Source organism: Melozone crissalis, unplaced genomic scaffold (genome assembly GCF_028551555.1).
Source record: "Melozone crissalis strain CALT ecotype California unplaced genomic scaffold, PUWL_Pcris_2 ptg000036l_1, whole genome shotgun sequence".
Classification (NCBI taxonomy): domain Eukaryota; kingdom Metazoa; phylum Chordata; class Aves; order Passeriformes; family Passerellidae; genus Melozone; species Melozone crissalis.
Window position 1 is genome coordinate 10685936 of NW_026535814.1, and position 21186 is coordinate 10707121.

The 21186-nt window shown below is 39.5% G+C and overlaps 2 protein-coding genes across 5 annotated transcripts in view; one reads left to right on the forward strand and one right to left on the reverse strand.

The window, feature by feature from the left end:
- CPLANE1 (ciliogenesis and planar polarity effector complex subunit 1) overlaps positions 1-6718 on the forward strand; it is a 65928-nt gene extending 59210 nt beyond the window's left edge. Inside the window, exons 50-55 of the mRNA XM_054283435.1 lie at positions 207-268; positions 681-845; positions 2160-2272; positions 2603-2686; positions 3975-4144; positions 4554-6718. Of these exons, the coding sequence (XP_054139410.1) occupies positions 207-268; positions 681-845; positions 2160-2272; positions 2603-2686; positions 3975-4144; positions 4554-4694 (735 nt within the window). The 3' untranslated portion in view covers positions 4695-6718. The remainder of the gene's footprint in view (positions 1-206; positions 269-680; positions 846-2159; positions 2273-2602; positions 2687-3974; positions 4145-4553) is intronic.
- Positions 6719-13664: 6946 nt separating this feature from the next.
- Positions 13665-21186, reverse strand: part of NIPBL (NIPBL cohesin loading factor) — a 147641-nt gene continuing 140119 nt past the window's right edge. For 3 of the 4 annotated variants that reach the window (XM_054283263.1, XM_054283264.1, XM_054283261.1), the window contains 6 exons: positions 19851-20051; positions 19302-19448; positions 17433-17728; positions 16983-17157; positions 16233-16418; positions 13665-15665 (listed from right to left, as the gene is read on the reverse strand). In XM_054283263.1, the coding sequence (XP_054139238.1) occupies positions 15300-15665; positions 16233-16418; positions 16983-17157; positions 17433-17728; positions 19302-19448; positions 19851-20051 (1371 nt within the window). In that variant the 3' untranslated portion in view covers positions 13665-15299. Of the gene's footprint in view, positions 15666-16191; positions 16419-16982; positions 17158-17432; positions 17729-19301; positions 19449-19850; positions 20052-21186 lie in introns of all 4 variants that reach the window. The other variant, XM_054283262.1, reaches the window with a different exon arrangement.

Sequence of the window (21186 nt, forward strand, 5' to 3'; positions counted from 1 at the left end):
AATGAAAAGTTACAGAGACAATCTTACTTGAATTTCCTGGTTGGACCATATGCTTTCATATTTTCATATTTTCCTGGTTGGACCACATGCTTTCAGAGTTTCTTAAGCAGTAACTTTCAAGTAAAGTAAGTACATTTTGAGAGTGAGAGACTGGAATGCAACCACAGTACATAATTAGTTAAAGATTTTTATACTTTCTTAAACAGCATCATTATCCTACTTCAAAGGATATTAGAGTCTTCCAGAAGAAGAAAGAAGAAAAAGACAAGTAAGTTGCTTTTAAATCCTTATTTTTATATTAGTTTTACTGTCCTGAGGAAGATGTAGAGATCGTTTTAACTATATTGCTTATGAAACTTCAGATATTAATGAAATTTAACCAAAAGCATGAATAATCCACATTTTCTTCACCATTTAGAGAAATTCTGAACATTTTTATCCTTTGACTGTATTTGTTGCTTTCCAAATATCATTGTTTGTTTTCTTTCCCCAACATTAATTCTCTCAAACCCTTTGGTAAGAATTGTTCTCACTTTTTGCTAATGATCTCTTAAAAGGCTTAGTATATTTTCTGTGAAATCTTGTAAAAAAGTTCTTCATGTAGCCTTACAGGACTCACAAGCCAGCTGCAGTGAAGTGAGTGACTGCATGAGGTAATGTGTAATATTATTTCTCTGCAGAGCCCTGCTGTCTGAGCATCACAGAATCAGAGTATCAGATGCACTTTCTCTGATGAATGAAATGTTGTCTGAAACAGTGGCATCACCAGCGAGTGATCACAGGACCTTGTCCAGCACAAGATCAGCTCAAGCTTACAGAAGGAGGAAGGTGGCATCTAGTGCAGGGTAACACTTTAAGCATTAAACCTGCTCTGTTCTACTGGTGTCTTTACTAGCCTCCAAATTTTGTAGCAAGTTTAGACAGGAATAGCTTGAGAGAAAAGTCATATGCTGGTGGAATCAAAGATACAATTTGTCTGGATCAGAGGACTCTCAAGTCCCTGTTCCAGGCTTGTTAAAACCAGTACTGCAAATCATGGAGGGAGCCTTAAAAATGCCTTTTGGAGCACTGAAAAGCCAACTCAGGAGTTGGGCTGTAAACAGTGTTCTACCCATACTCACATCAGTTCCTTTACAGTAAGGGTGGTTAAACACTGGAACAGGCTGCCCAGGGAGGTGGTGGAATCACCATCCCTTGGAGGTGTGACTGGACATGGAAATCGGGGCCAGGGTCTGGTTGACAGGCTTGTAATCCCATCAAAGGTTGTACTTGATCCTGGAGGTCCTCTGAAGCCTTAGTGATTCCATGAGTGCCACTGGACTATAACCAGCAGTATAGACCTGAAGAGCATCAAACAGCAAGCAAGAAGCAAATAAAAATTCTACTGTGCAAACTCTAGACTTGTTCTCTTTCTTAATTTTTCATTGCTTAGGATTTTACTTGTTCTTACTTTCACACCTTGCTTATTGCCTTTTGGGGAGATGAGGGTATCTGAGTGTTATGAACTGATTAATTTACTCAATTTGATGGCATTAATGCTACATGTGTATATATCTAATACAGGTGTATATTGCATTGTAGTTTTTCTTCCTATTTATATAATTTTTTGCTTTTTATAGGAGAGATATGGAGAGAACTGTAGGAGATCTTTGTACTTACAGGGTAATCCTGTCATTTAATATTTCTGCTTCTCTTTTTCACTACAGTAAAACTTCTCTTTTTGGTTACAGTTCCAGCATATAACATTAAACTGAATGTAGTCAGTGCTGTGCAGAGCCTGCTGGGTGTGGCCAAGGGAAGTTTAAGTGCATCAGCCCAGCCAGAATCAGACATGCTAAGGAACAACATGCAGGGATCCACTTAGGAGTGGCAGGAGCTACCAACTAAAAAGTTTTGTTGGACCTAAGGTGGCTCTCTGTAAAGTCAGTTTGATGTGTGTTTACTGTGATTGCAGCAGTTGTGATTCTGGTGAGGCTTACTGACCCCACAAGCAGTGTGTGATGCTGGTCCTCAGCTCTCTGGGCTGAATGTCATTTCTCTGGCTTTTATGTCTCTTCTGAATATGCCCTGTGAGGTCTGACCTGTGTGGAGGAAGGGTATATGGTACACAGTTTCAAGTATTTAAGCTTTGTTGTGTTGGTATTTTTGTCTCGTTGCAGAGGGCATCTGAACAGTCCTGTTCTGGCAGAAAGGAGCAGAACTGCTGCCAAACCTGGCTTTGGTCAAAAAGTTCAACGTTTCACCCCAGCTCTTGGTTTAACACAGTCTAGGGGTAAGATCAGAACTTTTTTAATGAAGGCTCATACTGAAGAGGATCTTCAGGTGACTGCTGGATTTTTGGGAGGGATATCTGTGTAAAAAATCAGATTTATAAACCTGGATGTTTCCTGTCTTAAGGCTTTTGCAATTCTGCTGCTATTGTTTTGCTAAATGATGAGAGTTACCTTTTCTTATCACTTCTCTTTAAATCCCAGGTAGTTTAAATTGCCACAACAAGAGTACCATGTAATCCAGGCAGCAAATTTGTAGATAAAAATTTCTAACCATCTTTGAGTATATTTGATCAGCATTAAAAAAGAAAATGCTTACTTTCTCTTTACAGGAAATGCCTGTATGCTGCTTCAGAAAAGTACCTCCAGAAGAAGACTGAGAAATGCTACAAATGGTCCTGTTAAGCCCAGACACTGTAAGTTACACAGAACAATGACATAATGCTACATAATACAGGGGGGGAATAGGATGCAGATACAGCATTAGTTTAGAAGAATAAAATTCATTATTTTTTCCCCACTTGAAAATAATTTTAATTGGAAACTTGTGAAATATTTTAACCATCTCTGTTTACCTTCTGAATAGTTTTTTGCCAGGTCACAGTTTCAAGATTACTGAAATAAGTGTGCTAGATTTTGGTGAACTCCTGAAACACATATTATGAAATCATGAGGGACAGAATCTTTTATCTTTCAATTCAAACCCACAGAGAGAAAGTTAATTGCAGACCAAGACACAAGAATTCTGCCTCTCCCTTGCCCTTCTATGCTGCTGAATCTCTGAGCTCTTTATAATAGGAATTGTCTTTGTTATCCCTCTGTACAGTATCCATCTAATATATAATTTTGTCATAATTCCATGTTAGCACAGAAAAATTTGACTAAGCTTAACAAAATGATCCCTTTTGGATTTTAGTGGTACTTTTCCCATGCCTGTCTTTGTAGGTCTGGATCCAAAAAAGATTGTTCCTAATCAAATTCTTTAACAGATACAGTACTTGTTAACAGCAGCAGAATTTCTGATCAAAGAATGAGAAGTGAATCAGTCTGAGACTTAGGAAATACTGCGGCCTGATTATATTCTGCCTTACACCAGAATTATACTATTGGCATAATTTGGATAGTCAAAGGTCAATGTATTTGACTTGCACTATAGGAAATTGAGAGAAGTAATGATAAGCAGAAAGACACATTTCCTGAACTGCTTCTACTCATGTGAAAAATAATTTTTCTCCATTCCGCATATTCACTTTTTAAACTCTATATTCAGGTCAATCTTTCTCTGGTTTCCTGACTCCTTCTTGTATCTGTTTTTCCAGTATATCACATCACTGCTAAGGGTTTCATCAAAGTTCCATGTCTTCTGAAGAGGCACAAATTCAGAATTTATTTAGTTTAGTCCTCTGCCAAATAAGGAAGCAATGTGCTTTTTGTGGGGGACGGCACCATCATGATAGTCCTGTTCCACTTTGTGTTCTGCCCTGGGAAGGCAGTTCAGAGCAGGAGGCTGGAAGGAACCAGCAGCCTTTTCTCACCATAAACCCACATCAGTTCTAGATAACAGAGCTTGCTGTTTTCACAAGGATTTACTCACAGCTTTAGTTCCTAGAACCTGAAGCTTCTATTCTTGAAGGAGTTTCAAGAGATTGGGATGAAAAGTGCAAGAAGTATTACAGGGCTATGGTTGGCGTCTTTTCTCCTCAGCTGCTGAGTGCAGAGTCAGCAGAAGCTCAGCACAAAAGCCTCCTCGAGTTGCCACTGCAGTTCAGACAGAGAGTGTTGATCCTGACACTGATCGAGATGTGGTGAGTCCTTGGACTGTGCCTGATGATATCCAAAGAATACTTCAAGATACTCATGACTCCATGTTCCAGGTAGAGTACCTACTTATTCTATAAACTATTTGATACTTGCCACTTTACACTTTGTTTACTTCTGCTTTATTTAAAATGGGGTTCTCTATTCAAAATATGTGGGTGAGATAGATACAGAGAGGCATAAATTGTGGGGCTTCAGGAGAACCATGTTATTTTTTTTTTTTTTTAGAATTGCAGTCATTCTTGTGAGCCTTGAAATTGAATGTTCTTTTTAACAACTGTAGAGGCACATTGCCTGCCCAAGCAACAGACACCAGTGGGAGGGCATTAACAGGAAAACAGATTGCATTTGTTGCAGAATAATCAGACACATCACTGGATTTGGACATGTTTTAAAAGAGTGGGATAATTTCTGCTGTCCATGAATGAAGCACAATGTTCAGTTCATCCTCTCTTGCCCCAACAGGCCTCTGCAGTGCACAGCATGAGCTTCTCTCCTCTGGGCAGCATCAGCACTGACAGTGCTTCTGAAAGCACAGGCAGCATCCTCAGCAAGCTGGACTGGAATGCAGTTGAGGCTATGATAGCAGATGTGGAAGACAAGTGAATAGTTCACTGTGCTCTTCCAAACAGTTGCTGGTGTTTGGGTTTTTTTTTTTAAAATTAGTAATTGTTCTACTTAAAATGGATTGAGGCCTGCATTGGTTTCCTTCTTAAGCAGCATGGAAACTCTCACTGTTTCCAGCCTTCCTAAATGAAGCTGAATTCCTTAAAATGTAGTTTTCCTTCCATATGTCTTCAGGTCAAGAAGAGCTAAATATAGTTGGTAAAGGCAGACCCACAGTCTTAAACTGGGTCTGGGTCAGCTGCTTAATATAGAAACATATATAAAACACACAAAATGTTCTTTTATTTTAAAAGCAGTGTACAACTGTTTTGTATTTAATATTTAACATACTATGAAGTTATTTTTATAACGTAAGGGTTGTGATAAACTGGTTGAATAAAAGTGATTTTATTTGTTTCTGGTATAAGTGATTTACACATGTAGCACCATTAATTATTGCTGTGTACCACTAGAACTGTATGTGTAAATGTGCACTACTGTCATATTTTAAACCCAGCCTGCAGTAGTTTTGAGAAATGTTTAGAAGAGTTTGAGTAATTGATAGAAAGAGGTACAAATAGTCAGAAATGAAAATGAAAAATAGACTTTTGTTAGGAAAGTCAGGCAGCAGAGTGAGACACAAAGGGCAAGTACTTACTGGGGTAAAAACAATATCATTGTTCCTCCTGTTTAGAGCTCCTCCAGCAACCCCCAGGGGTTTGTAGAAAAATCTCCCCTGTGCTCAGTGACCATCAAGCAGTTGTGATGTCTTTTGCATCACCACAGATGCAGCTGTGGTGACTTTTTCCCAACAGCTGTAGTTTTTATTTTGTAGTGAAGAAAAACAAATTTTTCATGGAAGTCAAAGGTGTATTGATTTCAAGTGGTTAATTACTGTCACCCCAAACTGTAATAGTTAAAAACCCTAAAAATTTCATGTTTCCAAGTGAACGTGCATCTTGGCAAGCATCAAAAAATAAAGTTCAGAGGGAGACTGTTACAGGATTACACACGTGCCAGGATAGAACTGACAGTTCCTGTAGGCTCGGGGTCCAAACCGGCTATGATTTTTTTAGCAATCCTCAGAATCTGCATCAGCTTTTCTCACAGAGTTGAGCAGAATGCAAAACTCAGGATTGGGTTTGATCATCTTCAAGTGAAAGGGGCCAGTGCATTTGAAGAGCCAGTCGAAGCATGAAACTGTGACTTTCCCCAAAGTGTAATATTGTGTTTCTTCAGAGTGGCAGCAAACAAATCATCAGGAAACACTTTCTGTTCCTGGTGGAAAAATGGTTTAGCCAAGTGTGGAAATCTCATTATGCCCACAGCCATCTGTGAGAAAGAAGAGAAAGCAGTCAGTCCATTTCATTTTAACAGTGGCAAAGGAAATGCTTTCTTGATGTGGCTCCAGATCCACAGCATCACAAATCATTAACACAAGGGCAGGGAGGCTTCAAAGACCTCCCAGTCAGGATGTCCGCACTGAACTCGCACCCTGGGCAGGCAGAGCTGCTCCTGCAGAGCCACAGCAGTGAGAAAAAGCGCTTGGGACACGGGAGAAGATCATCAAGAGTGACCTCTTAACCAAGCTCCTTCCATGGACTCAAATTGTTTTGCACTTTCTCTTCTACGATACCCCTTTTAGGGCTGAAGAGAAGGAAACTGTTTAGAAGGTCTTTTTCTGAGAGAAGCAGACAGTAATTTTAATTTAAAGAAATCTTGAAATAGACATTAAAAAACCCTTGAGAAGGTCTGCTGTCATAGAAGTTATGAGGATCAAACAAATAAAAATCTGTTATGTCATTGCAACCTTTTATAAACAAATTTTCTCTAATATCCGAGTAAGGGTAGTCTAAATACAGCTAGATATGTATTTATTAATCCAAACTGGTTTATAGTTTAACTGCTTAGTTTTTCAGGGCTGAAGTTTCTCTTGCAAAGCTGAAAGAGAAGTTAATGCTTATGTTCAAATTTGAACAAAAGATTTTCCTCAAGCACCAAATTGCAGAACTTGAAACTTTGGAAAAGGAGGAAGTTGGTAAATTTTTTTCTTTATCCAGCCTGCCTCATTTCTGCCATTCCTTTGGGGTTTTTTTGTTAGTTCTTGGTGGTTTTGTGATCACAGCCTCTCACTTGGCAGTGACTCACTCACCACCTTCAACAGAAAAAATTTCTTCTCTATATTTAGCCTGAGTTGATCTTCTTTCTGTTTGATTCATTGCACCTTGTCCTACCACTCCCTACCCTTGTAAAAAATCCTTCACCAGCTTTCCTGTGGGGCCCCTGCAGGCACTGGAAGGAGCTCTAAGGTCCCTCCAGAGCTTTCTTTTTTCCAGGCTGGACAATCTGTCCTTGGAGCAGAGGTTCTCCATCCCTCTAGTTGTAAGACTCTGTGTCTGGGCAGAATGTTGAGCTATGGACCCCAGCCCACGCAGTCTTACACGGACAAAGGCAAAAGACCAGGAGTGCTGTTCTCCACGTGGGCACCAACACCCTGCCTTTATTTTCCAAGGTGGGAAAGAGGCCAGCAAGCTGTCTCTAGGGGGCTTTAAGAGCTCGGAAAGGGGCTGGAGGAGAAGGACTGCAGCCAAAGGGATACAGGTGAGGAGGGGCAAGGGGAGGGGTAACCCAGGAAGAGACCACCAAGGCTGACACTTGCCCTGGGTGGGGGGGAAGGGGACAACCGTGTGGTCATAGGATACAAATCATGGGAACAGTGCAAACTACCAAACACCCAGTGCAAGCAACTAAATAAGTATTTAGTGCAATACAACATCTAGTCATCTTTATGGCCTCCTCTGTGCTGGCTCCAGCAGGTCCCTGTGGTTCCTGTGCTGGGAGCCCAGGGCTGGATGCAGTGCTCCAGGGGGGTCTCAGCAGAGCAGAGCAGAGGGGCAGAATCCCCTCCCTGCCCTGCTGCCCACGGGGCTCTGGGTGCAGCCCAGGACACGTTTGGCTTGCTTTTTCAGGAGTTTCCAGGATTCCTAAAATACTCAACATTCCCGAGCATATGTCTGTTTACACTTTGCATAGAATAAATGTTTAGAAACAAATTAACTTTGTTTCTTTTAATTTTTGATTAGTGGCTGGCATGGGAAATCTTCAAAGCAGCCTCTTCAGGAAAATAAGAAAAGTGAAGAATAACATCGCCAGACACAAAAACCTCATTTTTTAGTTACAGTGTCCTGCTCAATGTGTTTGTCAGTGGTCTGGATGCTGAAGGTGAGTGCACCAGTGGCAATTTGCTGATGATCCAGACTGGGAGGTGCTGTGGATTCTCTTGAGGGACAAGGGGCTTGTGCAGAGGGATCTAGATAGATTAGAGCACTGAGCAATCTTAAATGAGGTGAAATTTGTGAAGTCCAAATGGTGGATTGTGCACCTGGGAAGGAGTGACACCAGGCACAGGGGTGAAGTGGGAGAGGGGTGGCTCAGGGTGGCTCAGCAGTGCCCGGGCAGCACCAAGGACAAAGCCCATCCCAGAGCACCCAGCAGGGCACAGCCAGAGCCCATCCCAGAGCTCCCAGCAGGGCACAGCCAGAGCCCAGGGAGGGGATGGGCCTCGCCTGGGGCCTGCTGGGCCCTGCAGGTGGAGAAGGATGGGAAGGTCCTTCCGTGCATCCTGAGGAGGGAATCGGAGCTGGAACCTCCTGTGAGGAGCAGCTGAAGTCTTTGGGCTCGTCCACTTTGGAGAAAAGGAGGCTGAGGTGTGCCCTCACTGCTCTCTGCAGCTTCCTGAGGAGGGGAAGGGCACGGGGAGGTGCTGAGCTCTTCTCCCTGGCATCCAGGGGCAGGATGCATGGGAATGGCTCAGAGCTGAAGCAGGAGAGGTTCAGACTGGATACCAAGGAGCATTTCCTTACCACAAGGCTTGTGCGTGGTCACATAGGAGAGCAGGCGTCCTGGAGAGATGGTTGATGCCCCAAGTCTGTCAGTGTTCAAGAAGCATTTGGACAGTGCCATTAGCAATAGGTTTTAACCTTTGCTCAGTCCTAAAATGTTCTTTGGATTAGCAAAAAGGTCTTTGGAAGTGGCAGTTGGATTCGATAATTGTTATAGGTGCCTTCCAACCATAGCAGTTCTGATCTATTCATTTAATTTCATTACTGTGATATTGAAATGCCAGGTTAATTTTGTTAATCAAGCAGTGAGAGAGCAGTGCAGCACCTGCCAATTAATGGCAAGATGCTGGGAAAAGTGATGAACTTTACACTGAGGGCCATTAACCCCAGCAGCTCCTTGGCATCTTTTACCACAGTCACTATGTAAGAAACCTCATTTTAAAAATTAAAATCCTATTTTCTTCCCTGCACAAAAACATGTAAAAGTACAAATTCGCTTTTGAGTTTTAAACCTGCACATCTGCATGTGCCTATTACCCACTAGATACAGGATCACCCAGAGGTTTCTCAGCTGTGCTTGAGTTGGTGGCTCTCTGTCAGCTCTGTGGCTGATGCAGGAGCGCTGCTCAGGCAGGGTGGCAGCAGGATGCCTTCTGTTGTCACTCCCTGCAGGACACCTGGGCAGATGCCCCTCAGGGCTGGGGGGCAGCAGGACCAGGACAAGCCCAGCTCAGCTGCCCCTGAAGATGGAAACAAGGGTCTTCAGCTGTGGAATTTCATGGATCCTACACAGGCTTCAAGAAATTTTATGTAGCTTTGGAATGTGTACACAAGATAAATCTGCACTACAATTTGTAAAATTTTGTAGGAAAAAGGAACAAAACTTCACTACTATCCTAACAATAAATACAACTCTAAAACTTCTTTTGAAATAATTTTTCCAGTTTGAGATAACACACAGGAGGTAAAGCAGAAGAAAACCCTGAGCCTCACCTGGGAACTTTTCAAATACACTAAAATAAGGGAAGGACTTTTTTCTTTTTCTGATCTAGAAAGACACAACTAATAGATGGAAGGAAAGTTCAAAAAGTACTTAAATTTGAAAAGGGCCTGCCTTGTAATTATGTGCACCCTCCTACCACCAATATATTGTATGACATTTAAAGAAGTGGCCAGAGTGGGTTTCCCAGCCAAGACTTAAAAATCAAAGGTAGGAAAAATTTACACTGCCAATGAGGGATTCTGTAATTGGGATCAGTTGTCCAAAGGAAAAAACTCAGCCTGTGCATGGCTGGTCTGGAAAGTTTGGTCTGGATGGCTCGAAGGCTGAACACAGACTGAATAACAACTTCTGCACCAATTATTTCATGTGGGTTTCAACAGGAAGGGAAGGAAAGGGATCCTCTCTCTCTTGAGTGGAGCAACAGCAGTACTTTAGGACAGCAAATAAAACGCCTGGATGAGGAGTGATCTGAATCACCCAGAACTTGGTATTATGTGAATCTGTCCTGCAGTTTGTCAGTGGACAGGGAACTGCAGGGGCTTATCACACAGGAGACCTTGGATCTGAACATCCTCCTCCACATGAAACTATTCAAAATAAAAAAGCTCTCACAAATAAGAAACAAATAGATTTTCTCAAGGATTCATCACACTTTGCCTGTGCTCACAGAATACATTAAGTCTAAGCAGGAAACCCACTAAATGTCTCCCTCCACACATGTATTTCTGGCTTTCAGGAATTTAAGTGCAGTGAAGGAGTATTTCTGTACAATCACGAATGCTAACAAGAGAACAAAACATGCAAAACAAGAGACTGAAAGAAGACTTGGTCAAAGAAAACATAAGTCTTCAGTCTGTGCTTGTGAAGTCAAAATGAAAAGCAGATGGCCCCCTATATGGTTTCTCCAAAATAAATTACATATAGTGACAAAATGGGTCTGTTTCCAGCAAATTTTGTAGCCTTTGATAGTTGAGATGAGAAATACAAATAAGGGATAGGTAAAACAAATTCAGAGGCCCTCATGAGAGAAGAGAAAGGAGGAGGTGCATTGAAAGTGAGGTGATGGACAGACAGTGTGGGGAGTGAGGTGCAGCCCGCACCAGCAGTGACCCCCGCAGCACAGCTCGGTGCTGGTTCTGCAGCTGCCGAGGGGCACAGGCTGCACTGCAGGCACAGCTGCAGCACCCTGCTCATGGCCAGGCCCCAGGAAAGTGGGGCTGAAATCAGACCAATCACCTTTCCAGATTGTAGGAAGCAGGATCTTATTTCAAAACAGGAATATGAGCCTTTCAACACAGCCGCACAAAGACAGCGATTGGGAGAAGTTCCTTTGAAGCCCAACGAGGCTGCTTTAAAGAAGAGGCCGCTGAAGTAAGGAGTGACACGGGTCACTCGGTGCCAGTCTCTGGCCACGTCCTGCTGTCGCTGCGGTGCAGGAGTCCCTCCCCTGGGACGGCTGCCTCGGGCACCCTTGGGCGGCCGCCCTGCTGGCCTTGGTGGCCCGAGCCAGCGCAGCTCCTCGCAGGACGAACCCTCCCGTGCCCCGCCCGTGCCCCGAACCGGCCCGCCCGGCAAGGAGCGTCTGGAGCAGATCTGACCTCACAGCCTGGGCAGCTGTGAGCAGGGCATGCAGCTGAATAACGCAGAAATTAGAAATGATGTGGTTATGTCTGATGGGGGGAACGCAGACTGGCAAGAAGTCTCCCAGAATAATCCAAAAATGCATTCCCTGGATGATTTACTGATGCCCAGGCATGATTTGAGCACTGTGAGCATAGTGAAAAAGGGATCAACAAAGTCTGTGCAAATTCTAGGATTAAAAACTTTCAAGTTTCATTTTGGAAGGGTCCAGACTGAACTCTTAAAACATTTATTTTAAATAAATGAAATATTAAAATACTATGAACTTATTTGTATATAACAATAACACTTTAATATTTAGTCAAGGAACCATGAGATCTAAAAATTTGCTACTTACATTAAGAACTCACCCATTACAACTCAGAACTTCAATGATAAGATGACAAATTCTCTGAAGGATATGGAAATGCTCATATGACCATGGTGTGGCTCTTAGGCGAGCGGAGGAACACTAGGATATAGGAATTGTGGCTTGGGCTCCTGCTGTGTGTAGGGCATGAGAGCTCAGGAGTGTTGGGACACAGGAAAGCACAGAAAAGGTGTTTGTCTGAATTCAGCATCACTGAGATCCACCTGGGGCTCGGAGTCAAAGCAAAGGATCAGCTGAACTCATCCATTTGTTTCCCTGGAATGTCATTAACACATGCACGGGGCAGAATGTCCTGCTGTTAACCAGCACCAGATGAGCCAGACCTGATTAAAAACTTTTTTTTGACATGAGCCACAAACACAATAAAGAACTATTTCAGGGCTGCAAGGTATTTCATGTTAGAGTTACTGTTCAGCACAACCTAATTATTCCACAGTAACAATATTCTCACTAGTGACACCACAATAGCAAAACAAAGGCTAAAGTTTGACTCAAATTTTAAAAATTTAAATGTCTTTTTTTTAATGGCCACACCTCACTAAAATACTTATGCTGAATATTTCCCATGCTTACATTTGTACACATTAGAGTGGTTAATATAAGCAATAAAGAACCTCAAAAATACAAAAGGGTGTTGCTGAATCATTTAAAAAAATACTTGTAATTACAGTTATATCAAAAACTATTGTGATCTTGAAAATATTCAAGAATTATTCTGCAATTTTACAGTATGAAGTGGAAGATTAAAAATAATAATTTCATTCTTATTAAGATTGTGGATGTGTCTGTGTTTTCTTTAAAAGTACAATATGGCTAGTGTTAATTCTAAAAGCTTGGTAATACTCCTTTGTTAGGTAAGCTACTGCAACAAGTTCCACGTATGGATCCTGTACTCAAAGAGAGAAAGCAGGAAGAATAAAAAATTCAATAATCTTATAGTTATATATGTAAAAATCTATAGCCATACAGTGAAAAAATACTACAAAGCTATGTCAATACAAAGGATCAAAATTGTGTCACTGGATCAATCACTGCACTGCAGCACTTAAGGAATAACCAAAACAAAACCAAACATTTTCTCATGTAGAGAAATTCTTGTGTTGGTGTGTGCTGCTGCTGCTGAGGTGGCTCCTGGTGGCACCAGTGCAGCTGCTGCTCAGGGGCTGAGCCCTGCACTGGTGCTGCTGCTGTTGACACCGGCACTGACTCCACCAGCCCCAGTCTCACACAGCAAACTGGAGTTTGCTCCCCAAAACGGGGCACTGCCACCTTTCCCTTCACAGCCGGTAACCAGAGCTCTTCTGATGCGCAAAACCAGACTAGGCATTACTCTGTGTACTTCAGGAGGGCAAAATTCAACTCTTTAACTAGTAAGAATCATATTCAATTTATTTAATCGTCTATAATCAACTTTATAACTGTAAATCATGTAACAACCATCATATCCCATCAAGGAGCATGTATGCCACTGGCATAACATACAGTATAGTAATGGTCTAAATCCTCTCAACTAAGACAACTTTAGACTTCAGCTTTAAACTTATATTGTTCAATTATAACTACTTTCTGATAATTTTATTCCAATAAATACCAAGCAAATTGAAATAACCCCCATCTTTACTATTGGAAAAGCCACATGAAATGAACAAGGAAATATTTGTATTACTTATTAAAAATAAGATGCTTTAAGATAATTGCATCAGAAATTACTAACAGCCAACTTAATTTTAAACTGCAACAGTATGAAATCCTTGGGTTTATCACTTGGGAGTTCTTGGTGAAGTATTTTCAACTCTGCTTATCAATAATATCTGACATGTCACACAACCCCTCTAGTCTCCAAGTATGAGTTTGCCAGTGTAAAGTCTGCACTTGGCCCTGATAAACATAGTCTTTCATTGTTTGCTGCAAAAATGTCCTCTTTCTAGAGCTGCAGAGGACTGACTCCTGCTTCTCCTACTTCTCCCTCCTTTAACAATACCAATCTTAGCCCAAGAGGTGGCTTTTTGTATGGTGAAGAGACCACTATCAACACTACCAAACAAAGAGGTGCTAAATCATATCTGCTCAGAAAAATTCCAGTGGTGAAACAACAAAAAGGCATTCCCCAACAATTTACTAACTGGATTCTGAGGAGTTATTAATAATTTGTTTAATGTGTTGTTTGGGTTAACATATCAATATTTTGAAATACTGTTACTATTCCTCACAAATTGAATAATGTATTAGAATTCCGCAAGTTAGTTTCACAAAAACAGCCCCCTATCATATATTAATTTTTTAAAAGAAACAAAACGTAATAGAAAAATAACTATGTTGAGGAACACCTGTTTTCGATAAATACATTTGAAAAGACACCAGGGTTTAATAGACTCCTAAAAAGTTTAGCCATTTTTAGATTTTTTTACTGTTTGCAAATATGCTGCTTTTCTTGCTGTCTAGGAAGACAAACTGCTTATGAAATGTTGTGGCAAGGCAGTTGAAGCAAATACTTCTGGAAGATTTCAATAGCATTTTTTCAATTTACAAAATGTGAAAACATCTTTCAATTAGTAAAAAAATTAGTCTAGTATACAAACATTTTCTTAAAAAATTAGTCTGTGAAGGAATGTAGTGTAATTGCCCAGACTCACACCCATTCACTCCTCTGACACTGGTAGCTAGCTCCTCTTGACACAAGCCTCTCTACATTAACCCAGAGAAATGCATACACGGCCAGTTCGCCCAAGCAGAAGAGTCATTCTTCCCAAATCTGAACTATCATAAATTATCACTTGGACAGCATTAGAAAGAAATTGAAGCATACAAGGAATAAACTATAGTTTCTTTTTATATCAAAACGTACTCTTGAAAATGTGTTTGGCACAGTGCTAAATCATATAGTTAATACTAAATATTGCAGGATACAATAAAACCCTGGAGTTAACTTGTGTTTACACCCTTCTAGGGATAAAAATAAAAAGATACCAATTATTCAGAAGTCAGCCTATACAAACTGTATAAACAATATTTTATGTCTTGTTTTGAAAACCACTGATATAGTAAATTTTACATAAAAGACTGCAAAATAATATAAATGGATTTAAACAGATCTTTACAATAAGAAATTCAAATGGAAACAGACAAGTAACAAAGAGAAGTAAAAAAATTTATTGCAGTATTCGTTCCACCAGATTTGCTGGGGATCCCTTTTCTTGTATTATTTCAGGGTGACCTAATACATCAAAATCTACATTTACAAAAACTCCTCCTGCAGATAGGTCATAGATACTGCATGCTTTTTTTCTTTTTTTTTTTTTCTTCAACAGAATAAATTATATATCCAGGAGATTCTGCCACTTTACAGCCTGGAAAAACAATGCTTTCCTGGAAACTGGGCTAAGCTAAAGAAAGCCATCCGCTGCTAGGTTAAACTCCAAGAACACTTTATTAAGAACATTAACAGACTAATTTCCAACATTCACTTGTTTATTTTTTTTAAACAGAAAGGTTTTTTTTTCAAGATATAAACAATTTTTTTGTTAAACTATAATACAGTGGGAGTAAAAATGAACTGAGAAGTTTCTGCTGCACAACAGCGAAGGAAGCTCCCACAAAAATGTTTACCAAACATTTCCTTCTTTTTTCCCCGCGTCCCAGGTTCCATTCTTACTCTTCATTTAACTGATTTTTTTTTTTGCCAGAAAGTTGATATTTCAAGTTTTTCTGTTATTTCAATTCCTGTAAATTTGGCTGCATGTACAAATTCATTAGCTGGAAGTTCCATCCTTGGCGGCATACAGCGATCGTAAAGTCTGCACAACTTTATTAGTCAGCTTATTAGCACTCGTTAGAGCAATTTTTTTGTAAATAATGTCTGACTCTTTAATAGTGTCTACCCAAGGCACCAGTTTGCGGCCATCACGGCGCTTAGCCTCAGTCCAGGAGCCACTGTAGGAGCCTGCCATCCACTGAACACTGAAGCCATTGCTGGTTTTCTGTACTACTCTTGCAATTTGTGGTCGGTCTTTGTACTTTGGACAGCAAATAGCGATGACATCCATGACATCAACACTTTCATTCATCTGTGCTGCCAACTCCGTAGAGTCTGAATTTCGTTTTGACCTTCTCAATGACTAAAACATTGGGGGGAAAAAAGACCAAGTGTTACACAAAAGAACTTTAGTGAAATTATTGCTTTTATTGCTTTTAATCCCTTGACGCCGGGAGTTGGGATTCCCCGGCACACATTCCATTGCCGGCAATGAGACGCACCGCGACCGCCAGCGCCAAGGGGTTAACATATCCTTGTAAAACCACATACTCTTAATTTGTACCCGTGTCTTTATCTCTTATTGATATATAAAATTATATATACACATGAATCATAAAGCTACATAAAAACTTGGCAACAATAAAAAGGATAACACACAGTACATTCCAAAGGAAAATTAATAACTTTTTATACGGGATAAATCTCATTTTCTAGTTTGGTTTTTTTTTTATTGTCTTTTCTGTTAAACTTTCTACAAAAGTTGTATAAACGGTTAAGTAGAGAATCTCTATCTACAAAATGCTTTTTTTTTTTCATGTGGATTACATTACTTGGTGTACATTTAATATAATAAACTGACATTTATAAGCACATAAAAATCATTTTACGTAATACGCTGCGAAATACGTTGACTCCTCCTCCGCCTCACCCCTGAAGTGCCTCCTCCTCTATCCTCCCCATCACTTTCATCGTCCTCTGTCTCAGCTGCATTGTTTTTAGGGCTGCCTCCTCCAAGCAGCGAGGTAATTGCTTTGTTCCGAGCATTTGTGCTAGCTGACACCTCTCCATCTTCTTCCTCTTCATCAGGATCCAAATGTTCCATAAGGAGCTTGAACTATTAAAAGAGAAAAGATCAGTTCACTTTGTAACTTTAAACATGGACATTTATATCACATTACATTATATTAGAAACAAGTAGCAAAGGAAAGAAACAGGGTAAAACAAATAACAAACTTGAACAGCTTATGTTGTATTCTACAAACTTAACTTTCTAATTTTTTTTTGGTAGATATACACAAGCTTTCTTCCTCAGTTTTTCAAATGGCAAGTTTTCTCTATCTGTTATTGGTGAAGGGTGAGGGACAGTTAGCAAACCACAGTCTCTGTTCCCGTGATGGAAAGAGTCAGGAATAAAGTGAACAAGTAATATGGGGGAGGTATACGCCGTGGATACCAGAAATTGGAAAATACTCCATAAAGATGAATACCCTTAAGCTGAAATTAATTACCATTGAGTTTAAACTTCTTAGAAATCTTTGAAGTACAGTCCTGCTAAACATCCTGAAAGGAAGATCCACACATCACATAAGGTAACCAGGAACTTAACATTTTGAAATGTACTTTCCAGTTTATACTGTATTAAAAGATTTCAGACTTTCTGCAAAGCAACTTTACTTACATCTAAGTACTGTTTTACTATACTCCTCTTCACTTCTTCTGTGATCTTGGAATTAGCCATATCACTCCGCAGAAAATCCAAAGTTTGTTTTGGATGGAAATGCACTCCTGTCTTCCTGTTTATAGCTTTATCATAAACTTTTGCAGATTCAGATGGAGAATATTTCTGAATTTTACTGTTTGAAGAAAACAAAAGAGAAGACCTTTAAAGGAAAGTCCAGAGTAATTTGAACAAAAAGTGTTTAAAACCTCCAATATAAGTATTTTTCTTTGAATCATTCCATATACAATAGATAGCCCTGGTAAGAAATCAAATAATTGTGGTTTTTTAAAGCCGAATTTCTTTTCTCTGTTACACAAATGTATTGCTTAAACAGGTAGTTACAATCAACTTAAACAAATGAAAAAATGTCACTGCATAACAAGTGTCCTACTATCTAAATAGCCTTACCTATCAGAGAATCCACAAAGGTTCTTTAGATGCTGTTTCAGCATCAGAAGTAATAATATGCCTTGGGAGACATTAGCAAATTCAATTAAAGGAGCTGAATTTTCAGGTAAACACTTCATCACTGCATTTATATCATTTTCTTCATCAGAATCTGAATCAGAGTCCACTCGTTTCCGTAACCTCCGAGGCTTAGAAGCTTCCGCCTCGCTTTCACTCCCGCTGCCACTGTTACTGTCACTCTCGGACTCCTCCTCCGATGAAGGCTTTCTATCCTTTTTTTTGTCTTTCACCATAGACTGCATAACAGAGAAGTTAACACACATTCCAAAATTAGGATAAATAATACAATGTACGTTCCTAAAATAATCTGGCCAAAATCATTACTATCTTAAATTAAAGAGAATTCATTGAAGAATATTATTAATTTATAACTTGATACTCTTAAAATTATTTATGGCAAAAATATACTGAAAAATTTGTCCAACACCCAGATTTTCTTGCAAGTTGCATACAGAAGGAACTGAAGCAACAAGCACTCCCCTGCTATGTTGTCATTAAAAGACTGCTGAAGTTCATTAACAGTGACAGCAAAATACAGTAGAAAGCCAAATGCAATAAATCAGGAAGAAAATTCTGTTTTTCTTTCACCTGAATATACTTTCTGTGCCTCATGGAGATTTCCATAAGTACTTTGGTTTTAAAGTGGTTTTAAATTCTTGTCTCTTAAAATTCTATGACATATGTGATGGTCATAGATAGTGATCATATTAATAATGAACTAATAATGATTAATAGTAATCAGCTGCCCTGTGCCTGGCAGTGTTCAAGGCCAGGCTGGGTGGGGCTCTGAGCAATCTGGTCTAATGGAAGTGTCCCTGCCCAAAAGAGAGGGTTGGAGCAAGGTGATCTTTAAGGTCCCTTCCAACCATAGCCATTTTATGTTTAGTTCTATGATTACTTGTAGATCTACAGATCTAACTTCACATATGCATTATTACTGCACATAGTACGATTTTTCAGGACACAGACCTAAGCAGGATCTCATCCTTTTGGAGCTGGGTGCTACACACTGGTTCTCAACCTGAAGAATGTATTGTCTCTTTCTAGCAGATTAAAAATCAACTTTGGTAGGGTGAGAGTTTAAAGCACAGTACATTTCAGGCAGTGAGCCTTCAGGCATCAACTCTGACTTGTGTTTATTAGTCAAATTGGACATTATAGAAACTGCTTCCTGACAATTTGCACTTTCGACTGCAACAGCTCTTCAGGAAAGGAAGACACTGAAGTGTTTAAGCAGCAGAGGCCTCTCACTTACAGGCTTGTGTGTTGCCATAACAACAGGTACTCTGTCTTGATTCAGGTCCTTACCGATGCCTTAAGAAATACTGCCCACTCCTCTCTTGCAATAAACAATGTATTTTAAATCTCTCAAGCAACACAAATGCAACTGCCATCAGCTACTTGACAACAAAATAACTGCCAACTGGATTTTATTATTAAAATTTTACAAACAACCACAACAAACTAGTATTCCACGATGATTCCAGGTTCATGTGCTTTCAGATGTATACAATTAATTAATATGGTTGTTATTCAGCCATATTGGGAAATCATATAAATTTGCTCTCAAAATTCATCATTATTTTTTAATAATATAAGCAGCAATGTAAGTAGAGTTTTTGACTAGTGTCTACCAGATAAAGGTCAGAACAGACAGTGTTGCTTGGTTTTTGACTATTGTTTACATGCAAAGTAACTCAACTGGTTCACACAATGATAATGGTACTTCATTCACTGAAAAATTGACCACATTATAGAGAAGCTTATGTTTCCACCGCCATAAATACACTAAAATATAAATGCACATACCTCTTTAAATGACTGTAGTAGGTTGCTACCAGAAACTGATAGTGTAATGTCTATATGATGCATTATAAACAGTGGCTCTTCCTGTGTTTGGTACGGAAAACAGGCTAGATTGTCTGCTATGTACAAAAGCATATTCACCTCTGTTTTCTGGAAGTTAAAGAAAAAATTACACATAAATACATGTAGAAATATCCCGGATCCATACTTCTGCAATGCTCCTAAGAATCCAGGGCAAAAAAAAAAAGACCATAATTTTTATTCTATATAGCCCCCAAAAACCACTCTAAACAACTTCTATACATGCAAAATTTAGTCATACCTAAAGATACATTATTTCTAATTAGTCCAAGCTGAGTATAAAAAGGTACAGAGTGATGCAACATATATTCTATTACATGGATAAATACCTTATATTAGAAAGCAAAAAAAATACATATTGGGGACAAAGCTATCAATAATTATGTCATAAAAATACATCACAAAAGGAGAACTTAAGCTTTTAATGCTGCATTTAAACTTCTTTTTAAGTGAAGGAAATGTGGTGCTTACTGCAGTATCATCAAAGAGGTTGAGTAAAGAAATTAGAAAGGCTCGTCTGTGTTGACGGTTCCCTCGAATCATGGAGTAGAGGTGTGAACACAGCGCACTGGATGATTCATCATGTCTAAAACCTCTCACAGGATCTTTTGGGCAGGTATTAATTGCCTGCTGTACTTGGTAAGACATCTTCATACCAGCCACTGCTTTCATCTGAAATGGAAATATATATTTTTATTCAAAACATTGCTTCCAAAACAGTACAACTGAATCCTTTTTAAGGGATGCTCATCTGAAATTTAAATAAAAAACATGCACTGAGGCAATACTACCTTTTGAGACGATAAACAGATCTGAGCTATCAAACAGAACCTGTGGCAGAGATCAGAATGTCTTGTGAACTGCTTTGACTGTAAATTCTGCTAGGACCTAACAGTTAATCTGTTTACCCACTATAGCCAGGTATTTCAATTTAAACAATTTTCAAGAACATTGAAATGTTTTCGTACATGAACAGAATATTTTATGACATGTATATGCTTGGTATCCCCTGTAGGGAAACCAATAACTGAATCTATATGAGTACAATAGGACTAACAACAGAAAATTAGTATTTGTTTTTTGGGTTTTTTTCACATGTCCAATAATTTCCAGTTGATTTTACTCATTTCAATGGTCCTGCTCTAGTTTCAGAACAAACTTATTTTCTAGTTAGGCTGCATAGACAACTGTCCTCATAGTACCTCTGCTACTGCTCAGAAAAGTTGTCTATGTGTCTATACACTGTCTTAAATCCTAGCTGCCTAACACAGCAAATTTCAACTGCTAGCCTTCACTTAATGGATGAGTTATCTGTTTGGATACCATCAACAGTACAATGCTCCAAATGCACTGGAATACAAAGAAGGACATGTGAGAAGTCCTACAACAGAGTACACATAGAGAACCTAGACTGGGACCTTCCAAACTACGGAGAATGCTGCAGCTTCATTTCAGATCTTAAGGAGAACTGGCACTATGTCACAACTTCACATCCTCACACAGAGTTCTGTTTTTCTTTTCAACAAGATTCATCAGACATAAATAGCTTCTTATGCTTCTTCTGCTTAGATTACAATTTATAAAGCCTTGGTGCCTTGCACACTCTAATACACATATTCTAAGGACTTCTATTGACTGTTACATGGTTACATGTTACATGGTGTTTTCTTTTTTAGTCCACTGCTAAACATTATGAAACACTTGTTCTTACCTCTTATCAAATAAAGGCTTTAAAATACTATTTAGTGTGAAAATAATTACTCTGAATCATAAATTAAAGGAAATTGTGGACTAGAAGAGATACTTC